The 26,328-nt window shown below is 41.8% G+C and overlaps 1 protein-coding gene across 1 annotated transcript in view; it reads left to right on the forward strand.

Moving 5' to 3' along the window:
* The window catches only part of elmo1 (engulfment and cell motility 1 (ced-12 homolog, C. elegans)), a 221,969-nt gene that overhangs the window by 176,215 nt on the left and 19,426 nt on the right, over nucleotides 1-26,328 (forward strand). The window contains exons 18-21 of the mRNA XM_059945420.1: nucleotides 11,458-11,621; nucleotides 15,294-15,406; nucleotides 17,590-17,697; nucleotides 22,019-22,101. Coding sequence (XP_059801403.1) covers nucleotides 11,458-11,621; nucleotides 15,294-15,406; nucleotides 17,590-17,697; nucleotides 22,019-22,101 — 468 coding nt within the window. The remainder of the gene's footprint in view (nucleotides 1-11,457; nucleotides 11,622-15,293; nucleotides 15,407-17,589; nucleotides 17,698-22,018; nucleotides 22,102-26,328) is intronic.

Below are 26,328 nucleotides of genomic sequence, written 5' to 3' on the forward strand. Positions count from 1 at the left end.
ATTTGGTGTTCAAATAATGGTTTCAAATACATGTAGAATTGCACATGACAACTTGTTATTTTTTATTAAGAGGAACTTAACAGAGAATTCTCTCCCTGGCATTATGTTATTTCCTGCTACTTAATTATTGTATGTTCATGTTCTGATTACATTTTTCTGATTCATTAAACTATCTGCAGTTCTGTTGTTCCTTCTCTATCAAAAAGGGTGGTTTAAAAAAAACTGTACTTGCATTTGAGGGAGGGGGGAAGCCCCATAATATCTGTCTGTCCCCAGTTTTGCATACTTCATGGACCAAGTTCTGAATAGTTTCTGCATTTGCTATTAAATCATTTCTCCATAGCGCACAACCACCAAGTATCACACTTACGTGGAAGCCTAAACTTGCTTTCTTTTAACGGACTCGGAGAGGGCATTCATGCATAACTTTAATGACGGTGAAAATAGCTGTCGGGGTCTGTGGAAGAATTAGAAAGTACAGAGAGGGGAAGGAGTGAGAGAGATGGAGAGTGGGAGGACCATGGACACTCCACAAGAACCAGTTCTTCTGCCCAGCATGTCTGCTGAACAGAATGTCAAGTTAACTAAATATTTTACGCCCGCATATGAGTCATATCACTGCATTCCTGCAAATTCCTATGTCTATCTAAAAGCCTCTTAAATGCCCCAATTGGGTTTGCTTCCATTACTGCCCCTAACAGCCCGTTCCAGACACTGACCAATCTATTAAAAAAATCTGGCCCCAGATATCTCCTTTAAATCCCCCCTTACCTAAAATGCATCTCCTCTACTAATTGACATAGTCAGGATGATTTGTTCGCTGATCTTCGCAATTTACTAGCAAATGCTTTGTCACCATGTGAGGAGACATTGGCAGGCACTGTTAGTTGTGGTGTGCCCTTCAAGTTCTTGGCCTTGAGAGCACACCACAATCGACAGCACACTGACGATGTCTCCTTGCATGGCGCCGAGACGTTTGCAAGTACATTGCCAAGATCGAAGGACAATGCAACCCAACCGTCAACCAGCAGAGCTAGACATCTTCCGAATTATTTAATTGACATTTCTACTATTGAAAGTCTCCACAAACGACTCTCATAATCTTATAAATTTCTATCCAGACTCCCTTCAGCCTCCAACACTCTAGAGAAAATGATCAAAGTTTGTCCAATTGCTCAACCAGAATAAAAAACTTGAGAAGGAATCATCATGTTAATAAAATGGATAAAGGAGTTAGAAATGCAAATAAAAGAGAGGTTACAGAGATATCATTATTTCAACAATCCTTAGGGGAACACGTATTGCTTTCATTCTGAGAATTCATGGCTCTGTGATGTTTGAATAAAGGACAAAAAGAAACTTGTATTTTACAGGCATTCCTAGGGCTGTTATTATATTTCCTCTTCGATGTTCATCTGCCAAAGGCCAGGAAGCAATTAACACATCGATGGCCAGGTTTAACATGAAGCACACTGTTGAGAATGTTAGCCTTATTCCAAATCTTTGTTCAGCAGCACGCTAAAATCATCAGCTGCCAACAGCTCGTGGCTGGGGCTGGAGAGATTGAGTGATCAAGTGCTGCTTGCACGGAGCAATTTGTGTATTTCATTGTGCGAACTAATGCTAAGTTTTCAGGAACTTTAGTGCTGTGATTTCTAAGGTTTAGGATCTAGGCAGATGAAAGCATTGTTGCCAGTGATGGAAGATTGGGATCAAGGCTACTCAAGAGGCTGGAATTGAAATTCATTCATCTTGCAGGGGTATAGAGCTGGAGAAGATTTCAGAGATGTAGATGAATGAGTTCATGGGAATACTTGTAAGTGAAAATAGGGATTTCTAAACTGAGACATTACTAATTGGGAATCAGCTGAGGTCAGCATACACAGGATGACGACAGGAGATCAGAACTTGGTGTTATTGTTTGAACCGACCAGATTCTTTTTTAAAAGTGGAACTAAGAAAGCCAACCAGGGGTCCATCGCCGTAGTAAGTCGAGAGGTAGCGAAGGATTTAGAGGATTTCAGTAGCAGATAAGCTTGAAACGGGGTCAGAGTGAGCAGTGTTGTACAACTAGTCGAAATAGGTAAAACGATGAAGTGAACGCAAGTCCTGTTCTCCAGTTGAGCAGTCAGATTCACTTTCTGACCGTTGCCACGGGAGAGATGGAGTTGGTGGCTGTGGAGAGTAGTTTATAATGGAGACTGACAATTGGAGGTTCAACCTTCCCCGACTTTAGTTGAAAACAGTTTCTGCCTATCCAGTGTGAGATCTCAGACAATGTAGAGGGTTAAGAAAGGTGTGGCTAACATAGAGTGGTACTGAGTGGGGTATAGTTTTATACTGATCACCTGGGTTGGGTAATGCTAGTCAGGTTAGAACAGGTGTTGGTCAAACAGCATAGGGTCATTTGTGGGTGTCATATATTAATCTGTCTGGTGCTTGGTAATCTTTGTTAATTATTTCTGTCAAATCAGATTGTAAAGGTTTGCACATGGTATGTTTCATACCCATTGAGAAATGCTTGATATTTTGTTTTGATGATCGTTATTATAGAAGTGCCATCAGTAGTTAAAGGTAACACTAATGCTGGGTGCTAACAATCTGCAACCCATTATTAACAATAAATAGTGTGAAACTAATTAGATTTGTGCTGTTTGTTTATGTTTGGTGTACTTCAAAAAGTGATGGGTCAATTATTAATTCCACTTTATTTTTGATGAGAACAAGAAATATTTTAGTTTGATTTTGCATTCATCGCAAGATTTAAGCATTTAGTAACAGGCTCCTAGGAACCTGTTACATCTACAGCACGTTGCTCCCATTCCCTAGTGTCTAAGCTGGTGGAAACAAGGGACAGCTGGCTAATATGGACTCAGGCTCCTGCTTGAAGGAATATTCCAATTAGCTTTTGCATTGAGGAGTGACAGTAGTTCATCATTGTTGGAAGGGGGAGGGAGCCAAGTTACCATTTCCGAACGAATCCCTCTACAATACTCCCTTACAAAATCAATCTCTCCCCCCTCGCTCTCCACCCCCCCCTCTCCCCTTCCCTTTCACCCTTGTTCTCAGTGAAAAAGAGTGAGAGATTCTCTCATTCTAAATCTCTCTCTCACTAAATCTCTCCCTCTCTCTCACTTTCTCACTAAATCTCTCTCACATGAAATCCCCCTCTCACACAAACCCCCCTCACTCGAAACCCCCCTCTCTCACGCTGAATCTTGCTCCCTCTCTCAATCTCTCACTAAATCTCTCTCAATCCCCCCTCACTAAATCCCCACTCTCTCTCAAAATCCCTCTCTCTCACTAAATCCCCCCTCTCACTAAATCCCCCTCTCACGCTGAATCTTGCTCCCTCTCTCAATCTCTCTCACTAAATCTCTCTCAATCCCCCCTCACTAAATCCCCACTCTCTCTCAAAATCCCTCTCACGCTGAATCTTGCTCCCTCTCTCAATCTCTCACTAAACCTCTTTGAAACTCTCTCACTAAATCTTTCTCTCAATCCCCCCCCTCTCTCTCTCTCTCTCTCTCTCTCTCTCTCAATAAATCTCTATCTCAATCTCTTGCTCTCTCTCTCTCTCTCGCTCTCTCTCTCTCTCTCTCTCTCTCTCTCTCTCTCTCTCTCTCTCTCTCTCTCTCTCTCTCTCTCTCACACTCTAAATCTCTCGCTCTTGCTCTCTCTCACTAAATCTCTCCCGAGCCACCTATGTGCCTCTGACATCCTTCCTTTGGCAATCTGATGCAGACAAAAGGCTGTCTGTAATGTTTCATTTTGCTTAACAATCTTGCCAATCCTATTACTGATGTTCACACATGAAAAGAAAGCTTTTCAATGCCTTAGTAGTGCTTGTATGTAGAAAGCCATCAACAGAACTAAATTAGTTATGCAGGATGTGTTAACATTTGAAAATATAAGCAATGTAAAATTTAAATTATACATTAACAAACATAATGTAGCCCAGATTTTCCCTAACACTCCCTGCCTACAGCACCCATTGTAAATGTGATTTTTCTGTCTCTCTTTACAATAAAAATTCTAATTTTGCTTTCACATTGGATCAAACTCCATTTCTGCAATGTTATTATGTCAATGTTGTCAAGGGACTTGACAGCTTTCACCAACCTGCGCAAATGGCAGAATAGGAAAATGTCAATTGAATCTAAATTCCCTCCCCCACCCCAGTTTGAGGTAGGGGTCAAAGCAGCTGGTGCACTCCAGCTCCAGTGGTAGTGATTGAAGACAGACTCATTTGCATCAGAGCCTTTCACATCACAGCATACTTCAGAGAATTACCTCTGAAATGTAGCCCTGGTTGTCATGTAGGGAGAGCAGCAGAAAATTTGTGCACAGCAAGGGTCCCACAAGCAGCGGGGTTAGTCATGACCAGATAATCTGTATTGATGGGCGAGTAGGTAAAATTAGCTTAGACACCGGCAGTAGCTTCTCTTTCCTTTAAAACTGTGGCATGTGATCTTTAGTTTAACAGCTCATCTGGAAGCTGACATTTCAGATGGTATGGCATTCCCTCCATCCTGCACTGGAGTGTAAATTTTGTGCTCAAGATTCTTGAGCAGAAATTGAAACTGATGTTTTCTGGGCCAGAGGGTGCACTCGGCTGTCAGTTACTTTGGTCGTTGGCATCCTGAATCTATTGAGTTTTCCCCCAAGTACTATTTTTTTTCTTCCAGTGGCCCTCTGCATGGAAACCATCTCAGGATGATAGACAGCATGTGATCAAGCAGGCTAGGCAGCTGCTTAGAATTGCAGAACGATACAGCGCCAGCCAGTGCTCTTCGTGTTGCATCAATTCCATACAGATGACAACTTGGTCAAAGGGGCTTTCTGGTCTCGTGCTCTGGTGTGCAGTTAAAACACAAGAGATTCTTCAGTCACTAGAAATCCAGAGCAGCTCACCCACACACATATCACACGAACACACACACACACCCACACCCACACAAACACATCTCCACACACACACACACACACACGCACACACAATCTATACACACACACACACACGCACACACAATCTATAAACACACACACACACACACACACACACACACACAATGCTGGAGGAACTCGGCAGGTCAGGCAACATCTATGGAAGTGAATAAACAGTGGATGTTTCAGGCAAGACCAATTAATGCTTTTCATTTAGACACTGACATATGCCAAGCAAGTTAGCTGAAACGCCCAGTGTGAATGTCATCTCCTTGAAGTGTAGAGGAACAGGGTTAGTCGGTCACTTGCTGCAATAACCCGCTGCATATGCACCCGTCGCCATTTTTATGGTGGTATTTAATAGAATAGATAATTCTTTTAGTATTGAGATATGGCAAAAAAAAACTTTCTTTTCCATTCTATCCATACAGATCATTTCAACACACAAGTACATCAGAAATATGAAAGCCAGACATTTCATTGACAGGTAGCCCTTTTGTTCTGTCCTTCCTCTTTCCTGTCCAGTCCTGAAGAAGGGTCTCAGCCCAAAACGTTGAATGTTTATTCATTTCCATAGATGCTGCCTGGCTGCTGAGTCCCTCTGGCATTTTGTGTGTGTTGCTCTGGCTTTCCAGCATCTTCAGAATTTCTCATGCTTATAAACTGTTGAAGCCCACGTTTCCTTGGAGTTAAAAAAAAGGATTCAGCAGTGCAAGGGATGCTTCATATGGTGGTACTTTTATAGGTTGGCATGGATGTTGCTACAGACACTTGACAAATGGGAGATACTGACATTGTCATCCAGTATCAGCTCTCATCTTTCAAATATTATTGACGTAAACTCATTCCGAAACCTACTGACTGCATCCCAACCAAAAAGCACCGCTCTCTGATCTTGCCAGTGCTCAGTAATCAGTCTAGCATCGCCTCAATTAAAAAAAAACCTCCCTCGCTCTCTAACAGCCCTACAATCCCCCACGTTCCTGTCCTGCTCCAAGTGTGGGCACCCGTACATTCTGGAGTTTAACTCCATAGTGTTGATGGCCATTCCATTACCTTGCTACCTAGGCCCAAGTCTCTAGAAACCTCTTCCAACAATCCTTTCTCACTTTTAAAAGATACTCCTTGATTTCAGTCATTTAACCAGGCACTTAGTGTCCTCAATCCATCCAGTATTTTTGGCGTTCTGCATGACCCATCCTTCCCCGAGTAAATTTGCCTTTGCATTGCACATTCTTCTACTGCATAGAATGAAGCCTGCTGACTTTCATTTTCCCAGCCAAATAAACTTACTTCAGCTTGGCGTGGCATAATAGTGTAGTGGTTAGCGTAGCACTTTATAGCACCAGCAGTGTGGGTTGAGTTCCATCCTCTGCCTGTAAGAAGTTTGCACGTTCTCCCCGTAACTGTGTGGGTTTCCCAAGGGTGCTCCAGTTTTCTCCCTCATTCTAATGTCATACGGGTTAGTAGGTTAATTGGTCACGTGGGTTCAACTAGTGTAGCATAGGCCTTTGCAAAATCAGGCCAAATGATACCGTATTCATAAGAAGCAGAGAACAAGTTTTGTATACCCAAACCCATAGTTTTTTCATTTAAGGATGCAGAGACCTAAAATCTCAACAACGGTAATAATTTGCAATTATACAAAACCTTAACCACTGACATTGAGCGTTATAGAAGGTGTGAGACTGGGACACACCTGGTGACATTAGAACAGGTAACAAAAATCCTCATCAATGTAGATTTCAAGGGATATCTTTAAAGAAGGGGAAAAGTTTACAAAATAAAAAAACACAGGCTTAAGATGTTAATATCCCTCTTGCCAATGGGTTATGAGCACTGCCTTGATGTTGGGAGTGGCACTGGGTTGACATGCCAGGGTTTTTCAAGTGGGCACCCTCCTTCTTTGATGTTTCATCGATTTGCCCCACTATATCTTCGGAGGGCTCAACGATGACTTCCGGAGTCCCATTGTGTCTTCCCACTCTCTTGATGCTATCTTGGAGCCCAGAAGAGGCACTTACGCTTGATCCAAAGCCAGTGACTGCTTCTTTCTGCCGCCTCTGATGGTTTGCCGTAGAGTCTGACTGTGGATCCCGAGCTCCTGCAGTAATTTGATGGTGGATGTGGCTGTAGATCCCCTACAACCCATTCCCACTGGACAAACTGGTTTTCCAGCCCCATCACTGAGCTTCAGTGATGAGTGGCCTTTTGCACTCATATGCTTCAGCCACTGAATCCTCCCACGGGACTGTGAGTTCCACGATGTAGATGATCTATAATGAATTGGACCAGAGAAACAAGTCTGGCCTAAGGTTGGGGGTAGCAATTTCTGGTGGAAAGGTGAGTTACTTATCGATGTCCACCAGCATGTTCCAGTCACGAGCCATGTTCATCTGTCTTCTTCCTGGCTTAGGAGGAAGATTAGTGGTTCCTTTCTCTCCCTCCTGGATGAATGCTGCTGGTGTCAGAACATCCTAGGGGGCAGGGAGTCCGTTCCTATCCTCTTGGTCTCAACCACCGCTGCCAGACTCTTCAAGACCTGGTTGTGACGCCACGTGTATCTGCCTTGTGCGAGGCTGGTTTTGCAGCTTTCCAGGATATGAGAGTTACATTAGAACTAATAGCACAGGCTGCTGAATATTTTCCTTATTATGAGATTCAATATGGGCCATTGATTGTCTAATGTATAAAATCTATAGATTCATCTTCTGATTTTTGTACCCTCTATCTTCTGTAACCATCTGTAGGTTTGAACAAGAAACATCCTTAATACAATTAGCAAGATGTCAGTTCAACAAAGAAGCTCACAGGTTCTGGGGCACTTAGCCCTCACTGTCTCTCAGTCTCCCTCTAATGCTCTTATAATGAAGATCCACTAGAATCATAGATGTTTCTTGGAACTAATTTGCAGGTTTCTGACTCAAAGGTATAATTTAACAGTGATTCTAAATAAGAAGGGATTGTTTTGATTTTACATGTTTGATCTACATCCTGAAACATTTCGTGTTGTAGTTTGTGGTGATATCGTATTTCTTCATCTGACCACAACTACAGAGGAGATTGAAAGTGATCATAAGGAGACGTGTTTGCAGTATTTACGACTCTGTGCTATCTATGCTATTTTAAATGGATGCTAAGAAGGATTGGAACAAAGAAAATTGCTTATCATGTGCAAAGAGCAATGAGGCCTTTGTTTGCTAATGATTTATGTGTACTGTTACTGCTGGATTGGACAGGAGACTGATGGTTGACCCAGAGAACTCAAATACACATCACATCGCCTCAGGATAGAGATAAGGAAGAAGGCTGTACAGAGGTGCTTTGACTCATGTAGTGATCAGAATCAAATCCCTTGATAACCCAGTGTTATCAATAAGACAGGCATTTCAACTTGATAATGAAACCTGACTGCTTTTTTTCCACTTGAGAAATAATTTTAAATTAAATAACAGTAAATTCCACTTCCTGTGCAGGGATGTGTTCACTAACATGTCTGGTTGCAAAAGATCCTCTCACAGAAGTATTTTCCTGCATAAGTGCTGTTCTCTTTTCTCACTGCTTCTTAAGGTATTTCTGAAATTCTTAATTCTTAAAATTGCATTTTCTGGGCATCTTTTCTCCAGGATTATGGAAAACCTGCTTCTACTACGTATCTGAGATAGCTTTTCAAATCTGTGTAGGATCCACAGACTGATCCAAGGAGATGGCATTCCACTATTTTGTGCTTCAAGCAAACATATTAGAGTTTCTTGGTGGAGACAATGTGAAGTATGAGCTGAGCGAATTCTCATGCATCAACGAGTACATTTGATCTCCATGGTCTGAGAGTGTCAACTTCCTGATTCATTTTCCTTCAAAAACATGTCCTGAGCATTGTATCTTTTAGTTGCTAAGCACCAAAACCTGGAACGTCCCTAGTCAGCCGCAAAATCTCCATAAAGCACACAGCACAGACAGGCAAAAGCAAATGCTGGGAACCAAAGCAGTTAAAAAGAATGTTGTTTTAGCATGCGAGTGTCCCTGTTAGGAGCAGCACACAAGATGCAGAAGGAAGTCAGTGGATCAGACTTCATCTGTGGAGGGAAATGAACTGTTCTGTGTCCATGTTAGCTGCTCCTTCGCCACTTTATGTAATCGTGGGCCAGGGATTCCAGTCAAAGATGCTGTTATATTTTTTCTTGGATGCTTCGAGAAGGTTTTTGGTGCATTTTCTTTTCTTTTGGTAATCTCATATTCTAACAGATTAGAGAAGAATTGTATATTAATCTTGCTTCAGCAAACTTCATAGTGATACACGAGCTGGGTAGAATATCTCATTTCAGCTGAGGACATTTTTGTGGGCTTCTTATGGAAAACTTGAACAAGAGCTGCCTTCTGTACCCCACTTTAATCTGTGATCAATTTCATAAATTAGATTGCAATAGCTGGTCTCCCAACCCAGGAGACAAGAGACTGTGGATGCTGAAATCTAGAGCAACACGCAAGTCAGGCAGCACCTATAGAGAGAAACGATCTGTCCATTTCCCTTCAGCTCCCCCCTCCCCTGCCAGGCAGTATATAGTTTGTAATATTTGTCATGGCGTGTGCTTTATGGAATACATGAGATGCTGCTTAACAACTAAAGATGCTACAATCCTCAGGACTTGTTTTCAAATTAAGATGTTTGAGGAAGTTGATGCTTTCAGACCATGGAGGTCAGAAGTACACCTTCTGCTGCACAAGAGCACCCTCAACTCGGGCTGCACTTTTTTCACTGCACATTGCATTTGCAAAGCCAGCTATCATTTGCAAAGTCTCTTGATGAGTCTGGAGATTTGGAACATGAAGCTTTCAGGGGGCAAGGGTTAAGACTCAAATTGCAAAGTAAGAGGAAATGAATGTGTTCCTTGTTTAGATAATTTGAGGCATTACTTGGGATTGGATAATCCATCACTTTATTTTTAACTGTTCCATAAGGAAGTGTCCTTTCTAGAATTACGGGAGCCTTTGTAACAGACCTGGTTTGCAAAGAGTCTCAATAGCATGGCGCGCTCCCTATAAACACCATGCACTGTGGACTTCCATCGTAAATAGATACATTTCTAAAGCGTTGCCGTCCAAAGTTGTGCAAACAGCAAAAAGACTTGGGTTTAAGTGTTTAGTGTTGGTGTTTGCTGTTGCCTGTTTGATGAGGAGTCAACCATTTGGTAATTTTCTTGCTTGAATATAATCCAATAATCCCTTCTCAGAAGAGATTTGGCTCTGCATGCCATCGCTGGCACTTGTATAGCACCTTGAACCAAGGAAATTGTTCAAGAGGGAGAAGGGTGAACTGGAGCTGAGTTGGTGGCACTCTCAGAGGATTGTGTATTATATTCCTCTCCATAACTTCAAAGCAGAAATGCAAGTTGCCCATACCACAGTAATCCTGTTGTCCCTTGTGCCTTTTGCTTGTAAAAGATCCCATAGTATGAGTCAAAGGAGAGCAGGAAGATCTCCCTGAAGTCCTAACCTGCTGATTACTGATACCTGGTGATGAGAGTATTGGAGAAGGTTAGTCAATGTAATTGTGTAAAATGCATCATCAAAGTACATTGACATCAATGTATTGATCAGGCATAGTAGCAAGCATTCTAATTTTTGCATCTTAAATAATGGATATAAAAGTACAACCTATTAGAGCTATTGAGACCTTGTTTGGAAATAGCTGAAAGTAATTAGGAAAAGGCACCATTTTAAGACCATGAGACATAGGGGCAGAATTAGGCGACTAATTGAGTTTGCCCTACCGTTCCATCATGGCTGATTTGTTATCCCGCTCAACCCCATTCTTCTGCCTTCACCCTGCAACCTTTGATGTGCTTATTTATCAAATGCCTCCTTAAATATATCCAATCACAAACAAGACAAAAACCTGCAGATGCTGGAAATCCAAGCAACACACACAAAATGCTGGAGGAACTCAACAGGCCAGGCAGCTTCTATGGAAAAGAGTACAGTCGGATGTTTCAGGCCGAGACCTCCAGCATCCTGTGTGCGTTCCCTAAATATACCCAGTGACTTGGCTTCCATGGCCATCTATGGCAATGAATTCCACAGATTCACCGCCCTCTGGCTAAGAAATTCCATCTCTGTTCTAAAGGGACAGTTTCCTATTCTGAAGCTGTGTCCTTTGGTTCTAGGCTCTTCTTCTTCTCTACATCCACTCAATTTTGGCCTTTCAGTAGTTTGGCATGTGGACCCATGGCAAGAGCAAGACCAATGTGAAAGTGATCTCCAAATGCGCAGGTGCTAACAATGTTCAGTGCATGCCCTTGTACTACACCTCTGAGTCCAGAATCTATTTTGTAGACTGAAGTCACCTAAACTATAAATAGAGCAGCTCGAGTTCCTGCAACTTTGGAATAATGGAATCTTCAAGCCAGAAAATTGTTCAACAGGGACTGGTACTGAGTGGAAGGGTATTCAATTGTAGCTCAGCTTGTTACACCGCAGAAGGTTTTTAATTCTTTTTCTCTCTTACTTCAGGTAATGCAGGTTGTAAAGGAGCAGATAATGAGAGCACTGACCAGCAAGCCTAACTCTCTCGACCAGTTCAAGAGCAAGTTGCAGAACCTGAGTTACACAGAGATCTTGAAAATCCGACAGTCGGAGAGGATGAACCAGGAGGATTTCCAGTCCCGCCCAATCCTGTAAGCACCCAACAGCTTTCTCACATCCAAGTGGGAGATTTTGTGTAGATTTGATTTTTATTCTCTTCATTTGAGAAGTGTGATCTAATTGGGGTTTCTGACATGATAAAGGAAGGCAGGAACATTATATCCATTGGCAATGAGATATTAAAAGCCAGAGAGTACTATCTGAAAATTAGAGCTGGTCTATTTGAAGTAAACTTTAAAAAAAAACTCAAAAGACTTGTGGAAATTTGGAATTCTGCCTCCTGCACGACATCATCTTTTCGAAGATAATTTAATATTTTCATGGCTATAATCAATAGATTTTTAAAAAGATTATCAAGGGTTTTGAAGTCAATAGGATTCAGATACAGACTGGATATGGATTAAAAAAAATAATTGGTTTGAAAAACTCTGTGATGTATTCTCATTGCTGTCACTTAGAAAAAACATGACAAAATGTGTTTAATTCAAATGACCATCATAAAGAGCAGATTGTATTAATAATAATTCTCTTTGTGCCTAATTTTCTCCTCCTCCCTGAAGGTGACACTGCAGTTCGATGCGCAGGGATGTATCATCCTCATTCTAAAAATAGGTTTAATAGCTTACAAAGTTGCTAACTTTGTGATATCATATCTGGAAGTCTGGGTTATTGATGTGGAGAGGCATGTGTGATTCTCACTGTGACATCTGGGCAGTTTAAAGGAAGCTGACCACTTTTTCTAAAGGAAAATCAGTGTCAGTAATAATGACAAGAAAATCACTGGAGTGTTGTAAAGGCCCATACGGTACACTAATGTCCCTTTGGGAAGGGACATCTGGCATTTACAAGACTCTAGACCTAAGGCAATGTTGGTGACTGTGTCTCCTCAGTTTAAGCACTTAGGGCAGACAATAAATTCTGGTCTTTACCAGGAATGAGGTCAAACACAAAGTCCAACTGCCCGAAGTTCACCCAAGCATATGTTGAGGGTTGTTTGAACATGCATGGCCTCTCACCTCTTCCCCGTTTATTAATGTGAAAACTCACTGGATATGATAAGGAATAATAGATATGGTTAATAATTTCCCTCTCCCATCCCTTATCTTCCTCCTTCCCCCTTCCAACTGCCAATTGCATATCAGCTAGTATGAGGCCAATTATGATTCAATTATTATCACCATTTATAGGATATGGATGAAAGACGGGAAGAAATAGAAATTAGATTAGAGTAAGATTAGAGACACGTGAGACTCCAGATGCAGAAAATCTGGACCATCAGACAAAATGGAAGGATTCAGTGGGTCAGGCAGCATCTGTGGAGGAAAATGAAGTGTTGATATTGTGGGCTGAGAAGACCCTTCAGAGTTCTGCTGAAGGGTCTTGCCCTGAAATATCGACTGTTCATTTTCCTCCATTGATGCTGCCTGACCTGCTGAGTTCCTCCAGCATTGTGTTTGTTTGTGTTAATGTAGGATCAGTGTGCTTGATAGTCAGCGGGGTATCAGTGGGCCGAAGAACTTCTTTCTGTATGACTCTGACCAATGCGCAGTAGTCTGCCCCACGTTCTAGTAAGTACTGTCTCCGAATGCTAATACTTCAGAGCCATCACTTCCTAGTTTCAGACTCTCATATTTCAGGTAAATTTGGCGGTGGTTAATTAAATTCATGTGCCTGTGTTTGCCCTAAATGTTGAGATCTTCATGACATATTTGTTGGGAAATTGCATTACTAGTGTGTCACGTGCAAATTCTAAACTTCCACTGCACTGGCTTGTCATGGAGAGCATAGTGACTGCCCAACAGGGAAAAGTTTTAAAAGAGAGATGAAAGTCACTGTAAACATAATTAAAAATAGATTTACCAGCTCAGTGAAACCTCTTTCTGTACAAACTTTTGTTTCCAGGTACTTTAGTATGTAATCAATTTCCTAATTTATTGCATAAAATTGTTATGATTTATATTCCATCGCTGTAAATCTATACTCATGGTCTCAGATTACTTTGTCAGCATGAAAAGGGGAAATGTGTTTAGTAAGGGTCTCATTGAACAAGGTCTCAAAAGAAATAACAAGATCTCTTAGATTAGCAGTTTGAATGGTTTGGTGCTGTGGGACTCGGTGCTCATTCAGAATTGTAACCGTCTCCCAAGGTCTCCACATTCTTCCATTTTATTTTTAGCTTTTATTAGAAAGAGTAGGAGAGAAACTTGTGTTCCCTGTATTTAAGTGAATTCAGTGTAAAATAATTAAGCTACTTCTTTAATTTAAGACTGTGGTTCTATTATTGTTAATCCTAAATCAGTGACATTGTGTGCAGTAGAGACAGACTTGATTCTTAAATTAACATATAGAGCTTTTATACCTGAAGCAGATATGAAGCTGTCATTTGGACTTATAAAGGAAATTTCCAAATTTCATTGATATATTAAGTAGAATGGACTGAAAATTTGTGGAAATTCTTTAACAAGTTATAGTTTTATTTCTGGTTTTAATCCTTCATCATCCCAAGAAAAACTAACCAGGACAAATATATTGCATCCATCAAACATATCATCAACCAAACATCCTCCTGTTTGATGTACAGACTCCCTAATTTGTTTTATTTCTCCCCGAGCCTTTTCATTGTGACATTTTCCCTGGTTAGCTGGGAGATACTGGATCGTGGCCAAATGGCTAAGGCGTCGTTCTAGAGATCTGAAGGTCACTAGTTCGAGCCTCAGCTGAGGCAATGCACTTAACCACACATTGCTCTGCGACAACACCAGTGTACTGGCCCTTGCCCTTCCCTTGGACGACATCGGTGGCATGGAGAAGGGAGACTTGCAACTGCCGGTCTTCATTGCCCAGGCCTCAGTTCACATCGAAATCGATGGACAGCCGAAGAAGAAGAATCCAGTACTTACCCAATCCACTATGGCAGAGTGGCACAGCTAGAAAAGCCCCTGCCTCACTGTGCCAGAGACCCGGGTTCAATCCTGACTTTAGGTGCTGTTTGTGTGGTGCTTGCTCATTCTCCCTGTAATCTTGTAGGTTTCCTTTGGGTGCTTCAGTTTCATCTAAACTGCTGTAACACATCTAAAACGGTGTATTACTAGGTTAATTGCCACTGAAGGACCAGTGGACCACTCTTGGTCATGGGTGACCCTACCAAGAGCCAAAGCATAAAGCCCTGGCTCCAGCGAACGTAGCACTCCAGATCATTGAGGACCTCAAGCCTCCAAACCTAACAAGAAGGGCTGTGGTCCTCTTGAAGGTGTAGAACATCATGTTGTGATAAACATTCTGTCAACCACTCAGAAGCACTTCGCTTACTGCATCAGCTTCCCCATCCCTGTGCTTCCTAATAGGTCCACGCCCATACCTGACTGTCAGACCCTTTTTGTGCACAGTGCACTTCCTGTCTTATCTCACTGCCTCCGTGCTCACTAATACACTGACACATTCTTCTCACCCTCACCCTACACCACACACCCGTGCATTTGGCTGACCCCTGCACCCTCCTGCTCATCCTTCTCCCACTCATCTCAAGCACATTACTCTTCCCCAGCTGCCTTTCGTGTCCGCACCCCCCCGTTGGTCGTCCCTCCCTGCTCCCTGTCCTTGTGTACACTCCCACCACTTCACCCACTACCTCTGCCTCCTTTGCAAGACGCTTCTTGAGCAGGGCGTAGGTCTCGGCTGATGACAGTTTGTCTTCCTGTCTGCAGGGAACTTAGGGAGAAGATTCAGCCTGAGATCCTTGAGTTGGTAAAGCAGCAGCGGCTGAACCGACTGTGTGAAGGCACCTGCTTCAGGAAGATCAGTAGTCGCCGACGACAAGGTACGTCAACTCTCCAGGCACCTTGGTGAACATTTCAGTGCTGTGAATGGACAGTCAGATCAATTTTGCCATAAAACAGATTTTGAGTATATCTATTTGCAATAAGTTTAAATCCTTATTAATCTATAATGTTTATAACTTCCTCTCGTACTATACAGTGAGTTTTGTGTGTGTGTTGTCTACCTCAGTGACATTAACAGCGTTGACATCGCCCGTTCCTTCGGGCTCCGAGCATCTGATAATCTTCAATTAGGTGCTCCTGCCACCATGAAACTTAAGTTGTATATGGCAGGATTTTCACCCGACAGCTGTTAAGGTTGGCAGCTAATGTTGCTTTCCAAGTCTTTTCATTGGTGTTTCAGGATGACCTGCTTCCAACCCAGTTCTGTGGTTCTGAGTTGGCAGATGAGGCTAATGTTGAGTCGACACATTCTGCCACTGATGGGGTTGTGGGAACAGAGGAAGGGACAGAGATACAGGGTGTAGACTGTGGCTGGAGTTGATTGTGGGCATGAAAATGGAGGCTTAGCAGGGCCAGCAGCCAGCAAAGATCTGGGGGTTAAATTGGTGAAGGTGGCTTAAAGTACAGTATTAGGCTTTTGGCTGAGCTAAAGTTTATGGCAAATGCAAGGTAGGAGGTGAGACTGGAATGCCTCAGAGGTAATTTAGTGAGAGCTACATTGAGCAGTCAAGTTGAAGCACAGTAGGAGATGGGTGAGTTTTTTTTTGCTTGAAAGGGCAAGTAGGCAAACTTAGTGCTAAAGATACGGTGAAGTTAGCCTCGAGCTGTGAACGGGCATGAGGCACTGGCCGGGAAATGGAATAGAATAACTAGGAAACAGAGTTTAAGCAGGAGCCAAAATAATGGCTTTTGTCTTCCTAATCTGTAGTTGGATGAAATTTTTGCTTTTCCAAACCGAGACAATGAGTGGGTGGTCTGTCAAGAGAGAGGGATGGAGAAAAGTTGCAGTGTAGTAGAGCAGGTTGTTATTGATATCAATTCTATGAGTGGTGTTGCTGAGGGGCAGCACGTGAATGAGAAGTAGGAGGGAAGCAAGCTGAGGGCGTCATTGACTTTCAGTGGAAGGAAAATGATTATCTGAACAACGTATTATACAATAGGGTAAGAGGATGCTCATTCAACTGACAATTGGGTTTAGTAGTTGGACCATTATGTAGATGAATGAGAAATATGAGGGATCACAGAAAAGGAATGGAATTTTTTGATCTTGGTTAGGCACACTTCCTTGCAGTGGAGGGTTAAAGTCCAGATTTGGGGATAAGATCCCACCATATGATAGAAACATTGCTTCATATTAGATAGCTGACAGTGTCTTTGAATGGAATTGAGCTTGATATGCAAAACTGTTTCCAACTGACGTTACATCACCCAGGCTCTGAGATCAGTCAATGATATGATTAATGAAAAATCATGCAATTTCGCAGTGTGCTGTAGGCCCTGGAAAGTTGATTGTTGTGTGGCAGGGAAGACATAGTCTACATGCACAATACAAATCTTGCTGATGTTAATTTGGGTTACCAGTGCTTGAAAGCACTTTTCAGAAATTTATCTGTTCCAACTAAATCAGGAGCAGTAAGTTCCTTTCTATGCAATCGCTAGACCTTTAGCATTCTTCTGATCCTAAAAACAGAGGACAGTAAATCGTGGTTCAACATCAACAATTAAATTATCCAATTCTCTGGCAATGTTCTAAAAAGTGGAGCAGTCTAGTGAGCTTAAAAGGACAATATGTAAATTTGTGAAGTAAAGGTAGAAGTCTTAAGTTCTTAACAGCAGGAAAGCATCCTTACATGATGACCCATAGATGGGATAAGGTCAGAGTGGGTGGTATTAGTCTATGAGTGCTTTGCATTAACTAACTCCTGCTGATCGTACATTAATCGCAGTGTAGCAGGGTGACAGGAACCTCCTCATTTGACCGTCTTTGCAGAAGCAGCAGGAATAGCCATTCAGCTTTGGAAGTGGTTCTCTTGTTCTGACTGGGATCAGTTCTGATGGAAGAACCTCAACCTGAAATGTTGACTGTTTCTCTTCCCACAGATGTTGCCTGACCTGCAAAGTATTTCTAATATTTTCTGTTCTTGTATTGAATGAAAATGTTGAGTGTTTCCTCAAAATTGTAATGTCAGTGATATAAGTGAACTTTTCTTAAATTTTGCAGATAAATTCTGGTATTGTCGTCTTTCACCAAATCACAAGGTTCTGCACTATGGAGACCTGGAGGAAAGCCCACAGGGGGAGGTGCCATACGAATCTTTGCAGGACAAGCGTAGGTGACATCATTAACCGAACGGCACAGAGTGCTTTGCAACTTATGTGCTTTTCAATGCTCATGATGACTATAGATGATCATTCTCAGGCAATGAAAGACCAAATGTACATTTATTATACCTGAGATGCATTATGTTGCTGTGTAACTTTAGTCTGACAATCCAAAAATGGAGTGCACTGTTCTACTTTGAGCTTTTGATCAGCAGAGGCTAGAAATGTGCTTACGTGGAGATTAGAAAGTGCATTACTTTGAAATATTCTAAAGACATCATTTTATACTCCATAAATACCTCAACGTGTAATTATTTTTACATAGAAACATAGAAAACCTGCAGCACAATACAGGCCCTTCAGCCCACAAAGTTGTGCTGAACATGTCCCTACCTTGGAAATTACTAGGCTTACCTACAGCCCTCTATTTTACTAAGCTCCATGTACCTATCTAAAAGTCTCTTAAAAGACCCAATCATATCCGCCTCCACCACTGTTGCCGGCAGCCCATTCCACGCACTTACCACTCTCTGAGTAAAAACTTTACCCCTGACATCTCCTCCGTACCTACTCCCCAGCACATTAAACCTGTGACCTCTTGTGGCAACCATTTCAGCCCTGGGAAAAAGCCTCTGACTATCCACACGATCAATGCCTCTCATCATCTTATACACCTCTATCAGGTCACCTCTCATCCTCCATCGCTCCAAGGAGAGAACACCAAATTCACTCAACCTATTCTCATAAGGCATGTTCCCCAATCAAGGCAACGTCCTTGTAAATCTCCTCTGCACTCTTTCTATGGCTTCCACATCCTTCCTGTAGTGAGGTGACCAGAACTGAGCATAGTACTCCAAGTGGGGTCTGACCAGGGTCCTGTATAGCTGTAACATTACCTCTCGGCTCCTAAACTCAATCCCATGATTAAGTCAAGTCAAGTCACTTCTATTGTTATTTCGACCGTAACTGCTGGTACAGTTCATAGTAAAAATAAGACAACGTTTTTCGAGACCATAGTGTTACATGATACAGTACAAAAACTAGACTGAACTACATAATAAAAAAAAACAGAGAAAGCTACTCTAGACTACAGACCTACACTGGACTGCATAAAGTGCACAAAAACATGCAGGCATTACAATAAATAATAAACAGGACAGTAGGGCAAGGTGTCAGTCCAGGCTTCAGGTATTGAGGAGGCCAATACACTGTATGCCTTCTTAACCACAGAGTCAACTGCGCAGCTGCTTTTGAGCATCCTATGGACTCGGACCCGAAGATCCCTCTGATCCTCCACACTGCCAAGAGTCTTACCATTAATACTATATTCTGCCATCATATTTGTCCTACCAAGATGAACCACTTCACACTTATCTGGGATGAACTCCAACTGCCACTTCTCAGCCCAGTTTCGCATCCTATCAATGTCCTGCTGTAACCTCTGATAGCCCTCCACACTATCCACAACACCTCCAACCTTTGTGTCATCAGCAAACTTACTAACGCCTCCCTCCACTTCCTTATCCAGATCACTTATAAAAATCACGAAGAGTAAGGGTCCCAGAACAGATCCCTGAGACACCCCACTGGTCACCAACCTCCATGCAGAATATGACCTGTTTACAACCACTCTTTGCCTTCTGTGGTCAAGCCAGTTCTGGATTCACAAAGCAATGTCACCTTGGATCCCATGCCTTCTTACTTTCTCAATAAACCTTGCATGGGGTACCTTATCAAATGCCTTGCTGAAATCCATATACACTACATCTACTGCTCTTCCTTCATCAATGTGTTTAGACACATCCTCAAAAAATTCAATCAGGCTCGTAAGGCACGACCTACCCTTGCCAAAGCCATGCTGACTACTCCTAATCATATTATGCCTCTCTAAATGTTCATAAATCCTGCCTCTCCAGATCTTCTCCATCAACTTACCAACCACTGAGGTAAGACTCACTGGTCTATAATTTCCTGGGTTATCTCTACTCCCTTTCTTGAATAAGAGAACAACATCCATAACCCTCCAATCCTCTGGAACCTCTCCTGTCCCCATTGATGATGCAAAGATCGTCGCCAGAGGCTCAGCAATCTCCTCCCTCGCCTCCCACAGTAGCCTGGGGTGCATCTCATCTGGTCCCAGCGACTTATCCAATTTAATGCTTTCCAAAAGCTCCAGCACGTCCTCTTTCTTAATATCTACACACTCAAGCTTTTCATTCTGCTGCAAGTCATCACTACAATCACCAAGATCTTTTTCCATAGTGAATACTGAAGTAAAGTATACATTAAGTACCTCTGCTATTCCCTCCGGTTCCATACACACTTTCCCACTGTCACACTTGATAGATTCTATTGTTTCATTTCTTATACTCTTGCTCTTCACATACTTGTAGAATGCCTTGGGGTTTTCCTTAATCCTGCCACCAAGGCCTTCTCATGGCCCCTTCTGGCTCTCCTAATTTCCTCCTTAAGCTCCTTCCTACTAGACTTATAATCTTCTAGATCTCTAACATTACCTAGCTCTCTGAACCTTTTGTAAGCTTTTCTTTTCTTCTTGACTAGATTTATTACAGCCTTTGTACACCAGGGTTCCTGTACCCTACCATAACTTCCCTGTCTCATTGGAACGTACCTACACAGAGCTCCACACAAGTACCCCCTGAACATTTGCCACATTTCTTCCGTAGTTTTACCTGAGAACATCTGTTTCCAATTTCCTGCTTGATAGCCTCATAATTCCCCTTACTCCAATTAAACGCTTTTCTAACTTGTCTGTCCTATCTCTCTCCGATGTTATTGTAAAGGAGACAGAATTTTTTGTTGTCTGCATTTGCAAATTAAAATCTCAGATCAAGTTTTTACTGACTGCTGTATCAGTTTCCCTTGAACTCTTGATAGAATCAACTCCCGAACTTCCCAACAGGTATACCTTTATGTAACAGACCACCCCCCGCTTCAATTTTTCTCATTATCATCCTGCTGTCCTCCAAGGCTGTGTTCTGATCCTGCTGTGGGTTAACCAAAGTGTTCTGTGGTTGTGATGTAAACCCACCAGTATTTGATTTGCTTTCGTACCCTCTGTCCATTACAATTTTATCATCAATTCCAAGGACTTTTTGAAATCCTTTCTCTATTTAAATTGTACTGTTTATTGGATGATCTTGTGTTTGTCTGCATTGAAACCTATTTACCACCATTTTGTCCATTGCTTAACTTAATTCCTTTCATTTTATAAAATGTTTAAAATAGCTTTTAATTATTGTGTTGTTAGCAACTTAGAGAAATGGAAGTTATTAATAAGAATGATATATATATATATATAGTTGCCGCCTCATCACAGAACCTAGCAAGATACAGTTAGTCACAAACTGCCAATTCCAATTTGCATCCATTTTTCTTGCTTCCTCTGTCTGCTACCACTCAGTTAATTTCCTAACTAGATCAATTTCTCCTCAGTTCTAAAAGCTTTTTCAGCTAAGAATTTCTTACTAGGGACTTAATTAACTACTTTTTGGAAGCCCATTACTTAAGTCGCCTGTTCAAAAAATTCATATCTAGTTTGCTAGGTGGCTTCCACCCTTTGCAAATCCATGCAAATTCTTTCTGATCAGACCTGACAGCAGGTTAACTTGTCAATAATTCCCAGTTTTCCATTTCTCTCTTAGCTTTCATAGAGAAGCAAAGGTCGCAATTCTTAAGTTTGTGACGAAGCAAACTTTAAGAAATTATAATATGCACATCAGCAATATTCTCTACAGTTTCCTATGAAACAGCAAATCAAGTATCTAAACCTAGAGATTTGTCCAGATGTTTCCTTCATTGATGCTTGTCATCACTGTGGTTCCTTGCTGCTTCTGATTCAGTTTTAATTTGCTTGGAATATTTGGGATACCTTTCTCACTTGATGCAAAGTAATTCAATGCAACCTCCATTTCCATTGCACCACCACCATCATCTATGTTAGGGGCTGCTGACCATACACTTTTTCCCCTGATGTAATCGCACCTTGTGTAAGTTTTGATTTTGATATTCCTTGCAGATTTCATTATTCTTTATGATCTGTTTTATCTCCCCCCTCTTTGTATCTCTCTCCCTCTCACCAGGATCTGTGCTGGGTTTTGCCTTTTTGTACGATTTTGTTTAAACAAACTAGATAATCAGTTAATCTCAGTACAGTGTCATTGACACTGATAGAATGAATCAATTTAAAAGTGTGTCCTGTGGAACACTGATGAGTTGATTGGAAAGACCTCTACCATGAATATTATAGACAGTTCTTTGTATCAAATACAGGAATTATTTCTCAGCAGTTTCTTGTTTCTCCACAGTTCCCGTGGCTGATATTAAAGCTATTGTGACAGGAAAGGATTGTCCACATATGAAGGAGAAAGGTGCTCTTAAACAAAATAAGGTAATAGTTCACTGTGCACACCTAAAATATTTTGTATGTGTAAGGATAATTTTATAAATCCAGATGGTGTCAATTAACCTAGAAGCATGTATAACAGTATTGCGAACAGGAATGTGTCTAAGTAAGTTTTAAACACCCCACAGTGTAAAATAGATTGAACAGGGAATGCTGATGATCACTGTATTTTGCAACTTGGTTTCTAATCTTCAAATGCCTAAATGTTCTTATTCAGGAGCCGAAATGCTTTTAGCTTTTAAACCTTCTGGGAGTTCAAGGTTATTGAGAAAAGAAGCTGGAACTTACTGTTTGGCTCAGTGTGCATTATTCAGGTTCCTACTCTTATGAGTATTATGTAGAGAATGGAGCAGACTTAAATGCAAATATCTTCAGTATTACAGTCCTGGTAGTCAGTTTCTGCATTGCAAAGCTCCACAAACAAAAGTGATAAAAGTTTTCTGTCCAGTAAACATTACCAAGGTCATTGAAGCTATTTCAGTTGAGAATCTTAAAACTGAAGATCTTCTGTGTTCACCCAACAAAGTCCAGGTTTAACTTTTGACAGTGATTCTTCAGTACTCCACTGAGAGTCTAAACCTAGGTTACGTGTTCATTTCTGAACCCACAATCCATGAGAGTAAAGCACATTTTCTATTATTTAAAAGGTATCCAGTGGTTCACATCTCACCACCTAAAGGCCGTGCATGAATGGAGAATGAAGAATTGAATCTCAATGGACACGGTTAACATTTGCTGGTTAATGTTATCTGTTGATTGTGAGCAGATTTGCACCAGTGTTGACCAACTATGCTTCCCAACAGGTGATCTGAGAGCAGTTTTCAACAGATTGGTGTGGAGGAAATTCATAAATTACCAATGGGGAACCCACAGGGTTGGGTGCAAACTAATCCCGCACCCTATCCAACAAAAGTCCATACCTTTTTTAATAACCAGCCATATATTCAAATCTGCCCTACATTATGCTAATGAACTCCTAACTGAACAGCACAAACTTTCTCAGACCTCTTGGCAGTTAGGCTGAAATACCAGCTTAGGCCTGGAAGCCTATTGAAATCCATGAGAAGTAAGGACCATAAGGAGAATTATATGTAGAATTTAGGTTCCTTTTTATCTGATTTAATTCTGTTAATTTCAATGTACCTATTCATTTAATTGTATTTCTAAAAATGTTAATTTAAAAAAATAGTGTTTTCATTTTTATATGTGTTTTTGGATGTTTCTGAGATTTTCATACCTGGGGTTCTCTGCTCTTCAGAGCCTTTCTCGAGCACAGCCTGCCTCTTGCTTAGAATGGACTTGCGTTGCACCTGGATTGGGCCTCTGCAGATAGAAAGTCCAGCACTGGAACTGACCTTGAGCCCACAAAATCTGCACGAAACCCTGTGGCAGATTAAACTAAATCTCATTTGCCCGTACGTGGTCCCTTCATTTCTTGCAATTTCATGTGTGTATCTGATGGCCTCTCCCATACCACTATGGGGCCTCACTGAGGGTATGGTCTCTCAGCTAAAGAATGTGCCCTTTGCTAAAACGGAGGTATTCCAAGGATGGGAGACAAATGACTCAGCCAGCTTGTTGGTCAATGGAGGATTCCTATCCCTCTATACTGATTTCAGTGGTGTACGAAACCGTCAATGCCTTTGGTCTCAACTCCATCATGATGGGTTACTTGGGTTAATGTTACGTATTGAGGCTGCACATCTCTCGTTTCAAACAAGGGAAAATGGCATATTTGGCACTAGTGACAGAAGAACGTTATTAAATCCGCCCTCTGCGTTCACTCCCTTGGCCTTTTCCCATCATTTTAATTAATCCTTTAGTTGGCAGCAGGTGTTGCAAGATATAGTGATCCAATAATGCAGATCGCGTCCTGTGTGGGGGGTCTTAGCTGCTGTCATTTTCTCTCACATGGGCCCTTTCATTACAGCTCCCAAGTTGTTAATTCTGCTCAGAAATTGGCTTGATCCAGTGTGAAAGCTACTATGATTTTTTTTACACCAGAGGTGATGAATCCTAGAGCGAATTGTGCTGTCACGCTGAGTTCAGACAAACGATTGGAATGAAAACACTGAATGTGAGGAGAATGCACATGAAGAGGCATAGCTTAGGAAATAATGTCTCCGAATACTGAAAGCACAAAGGGACTTTAAAGCATTTGGAAACCAATATATATTCTGCATATAGTGAGAATAGAGCTGGGTAGCATAACACTGTGGCAGTCAGTAATCCAGTCACTTGAGCACTAAAGATGGAGAGAGTGAGTTGAAATCCCACCGTAGCAGTTTGAAATTTAGAGAAAAAAAAAATTCTAGGAACAGTAAAAGAACCAAATCACAAGGTGACATAAGAAATACCTTATTTATGCCGCAATCAGTTGCTGTCTGGAAAGGACATTGTGATAGAAATGATTTAGCACAGAGAAAGCAGTTATGGGGTGAGAACTGCAATCTAGCTGCATTGTCCTGGTGAAATGCTGATTTCTGATGGACGTTGAATCCATGAACTTCTTTTTCTTTTTGCTCTACTTCTTTAGCTTTTTAATAAATATATGTTTAATGTAATTTACATTTTTATTATTGTGTTGCAAAGTACTGCTGCCACAAAATAACAAATCTCACAAACTATGCCAGTGATACTAAACCTCATTCTGATTCTGAATGGCTGGCTTGTGTAATTCTGTGAAGATGTCAGCTAGTTGTATAAACCTAACTGGTTTGCTAATGTTCTCTCGGGAACAAAATGGGCATCCTTGCTTATTCAGTTTCTTAACATATCAGACATAAAATGCTGGAGGAGCTCAGCAGGCCAGGCAGCATCCATGGAAGAGAGTACAGTTGACGTTTCGGGCCGAGACTCTTCAACAGGCTGTGTGTTGCTTGGATTTCCAGCGTCTGCAAATTTTTTCTTGTTTGTTCTTAACGTATCAGTATAGGACTGGATCACCTTGGGCAATAAAGGCAGGCCTGATCAAGGATGGGTAAGGAGAGGTATTTAAATGGAGTTGTAACTAGGGAAATCGGTGCCCTGAAGTTAAAATGATGGGTAGCAAAATTCTTGAAACAAAACACTAATGTATATGGGAGGTGATATAGAACAGCATTCGAACTGAAGTAAATAGCATCTGGGATAAGCCATGCAGCCACCCAAGCTCATCCTTTAATATGATCGTGGTCAATCTGCCCCAGGCCTCAACTCTTGTGTGCCAGTTGCACATCGCCCTCAATTCCCTGATCTCGTAAAAACGTTTTTAATGTCATTTAATATCAGAGAATGTGTACAGTATACAACCTGAAAATTGTACTCTTCACAGACATCCATGAAACAAGGGACCCCATAGAATGAGTGAAGCCCTGAAACCTCCCACTCTCCCCACCCTCAACAGAAACTGCAGCAAAAGCATCAACCCACTCACCCCAGGAGAAGCACCGACCCGACTCCCCCACCACCACCATGTAAGCAGGAGCAATAGCCCCATCAAGACCTCGATTACCTCCTGAAATGCCAGAATGATCCTGCCTTCACAACCGTCTGGTGTAGAGAATTCCAGAGATTCACCACTTCATGTGGGAAGAAGTGGAAATGATTGCAAGGATGGGTTGAGGCATTTTGTCAGTGTGAAACCCTGACTGATTTAGTCACTGGTTTTGCAGAATTCATTTTCTCAGTCACTTGTCATGGGTTTTGAGTGGTGGAGTTTGTGTTGTCACAATACTCCAAGGTGAAATGTTTTATTCCCCCTCCCCACCCCAAGTTGGTCATTTTCCTCTGTCCACGTAAAACAAAACGCCGGGCAGAATCAGAAGCAGTGAGAGGACAGGAATCATTGTCTATTACTGAGGCCAGAGTTGGGGAGGTGATGGGTAAACAGGACCCATTGTGCAGCCTGTTGAGTTCTGCCGAGCTGCAAGATGCAGTGCTGAAAGCGTTAGCTCTAGAGGCAGGAGGGCCATAGTAGACTATTCAGTGTAATGCTGATGTGCTAACTGTATCCCAGCGGAGAGCCAGGGGGCCATAGAGCGGATCCTCCTCTGTGAAAATGAAAAGTTCCTCTCCAACCACAAGTGATGGAAAGCACAGGTAAAAAGCTTCTCAAAGCTTTACTTCAGATCAACTCCCTTGGTTACCAGTTACTTGAGTTAAGTCACTTCTAAGCAGAAACTTGAAGCCAGTCACTTTGAAGATTCCTTTTATGAAGAAATTTGATTAGGG

This window comes from Hypanus sabinus, chromosome 20 (genome assembly GCF_030144855.1).
Source record: "Hypanus sabinus isolate sHypSab1 chromosome 20, sHypSab1.hap1, whole genome shotgun sequence".
Classification (NCBI taxonomy): domain Eukaryota; kingdom Metazoa; phylum Chordata; class Chondrichthyes; order Myliobatiformes; family Dasyatidae; genus Hypanus; species Hypanus sabinus.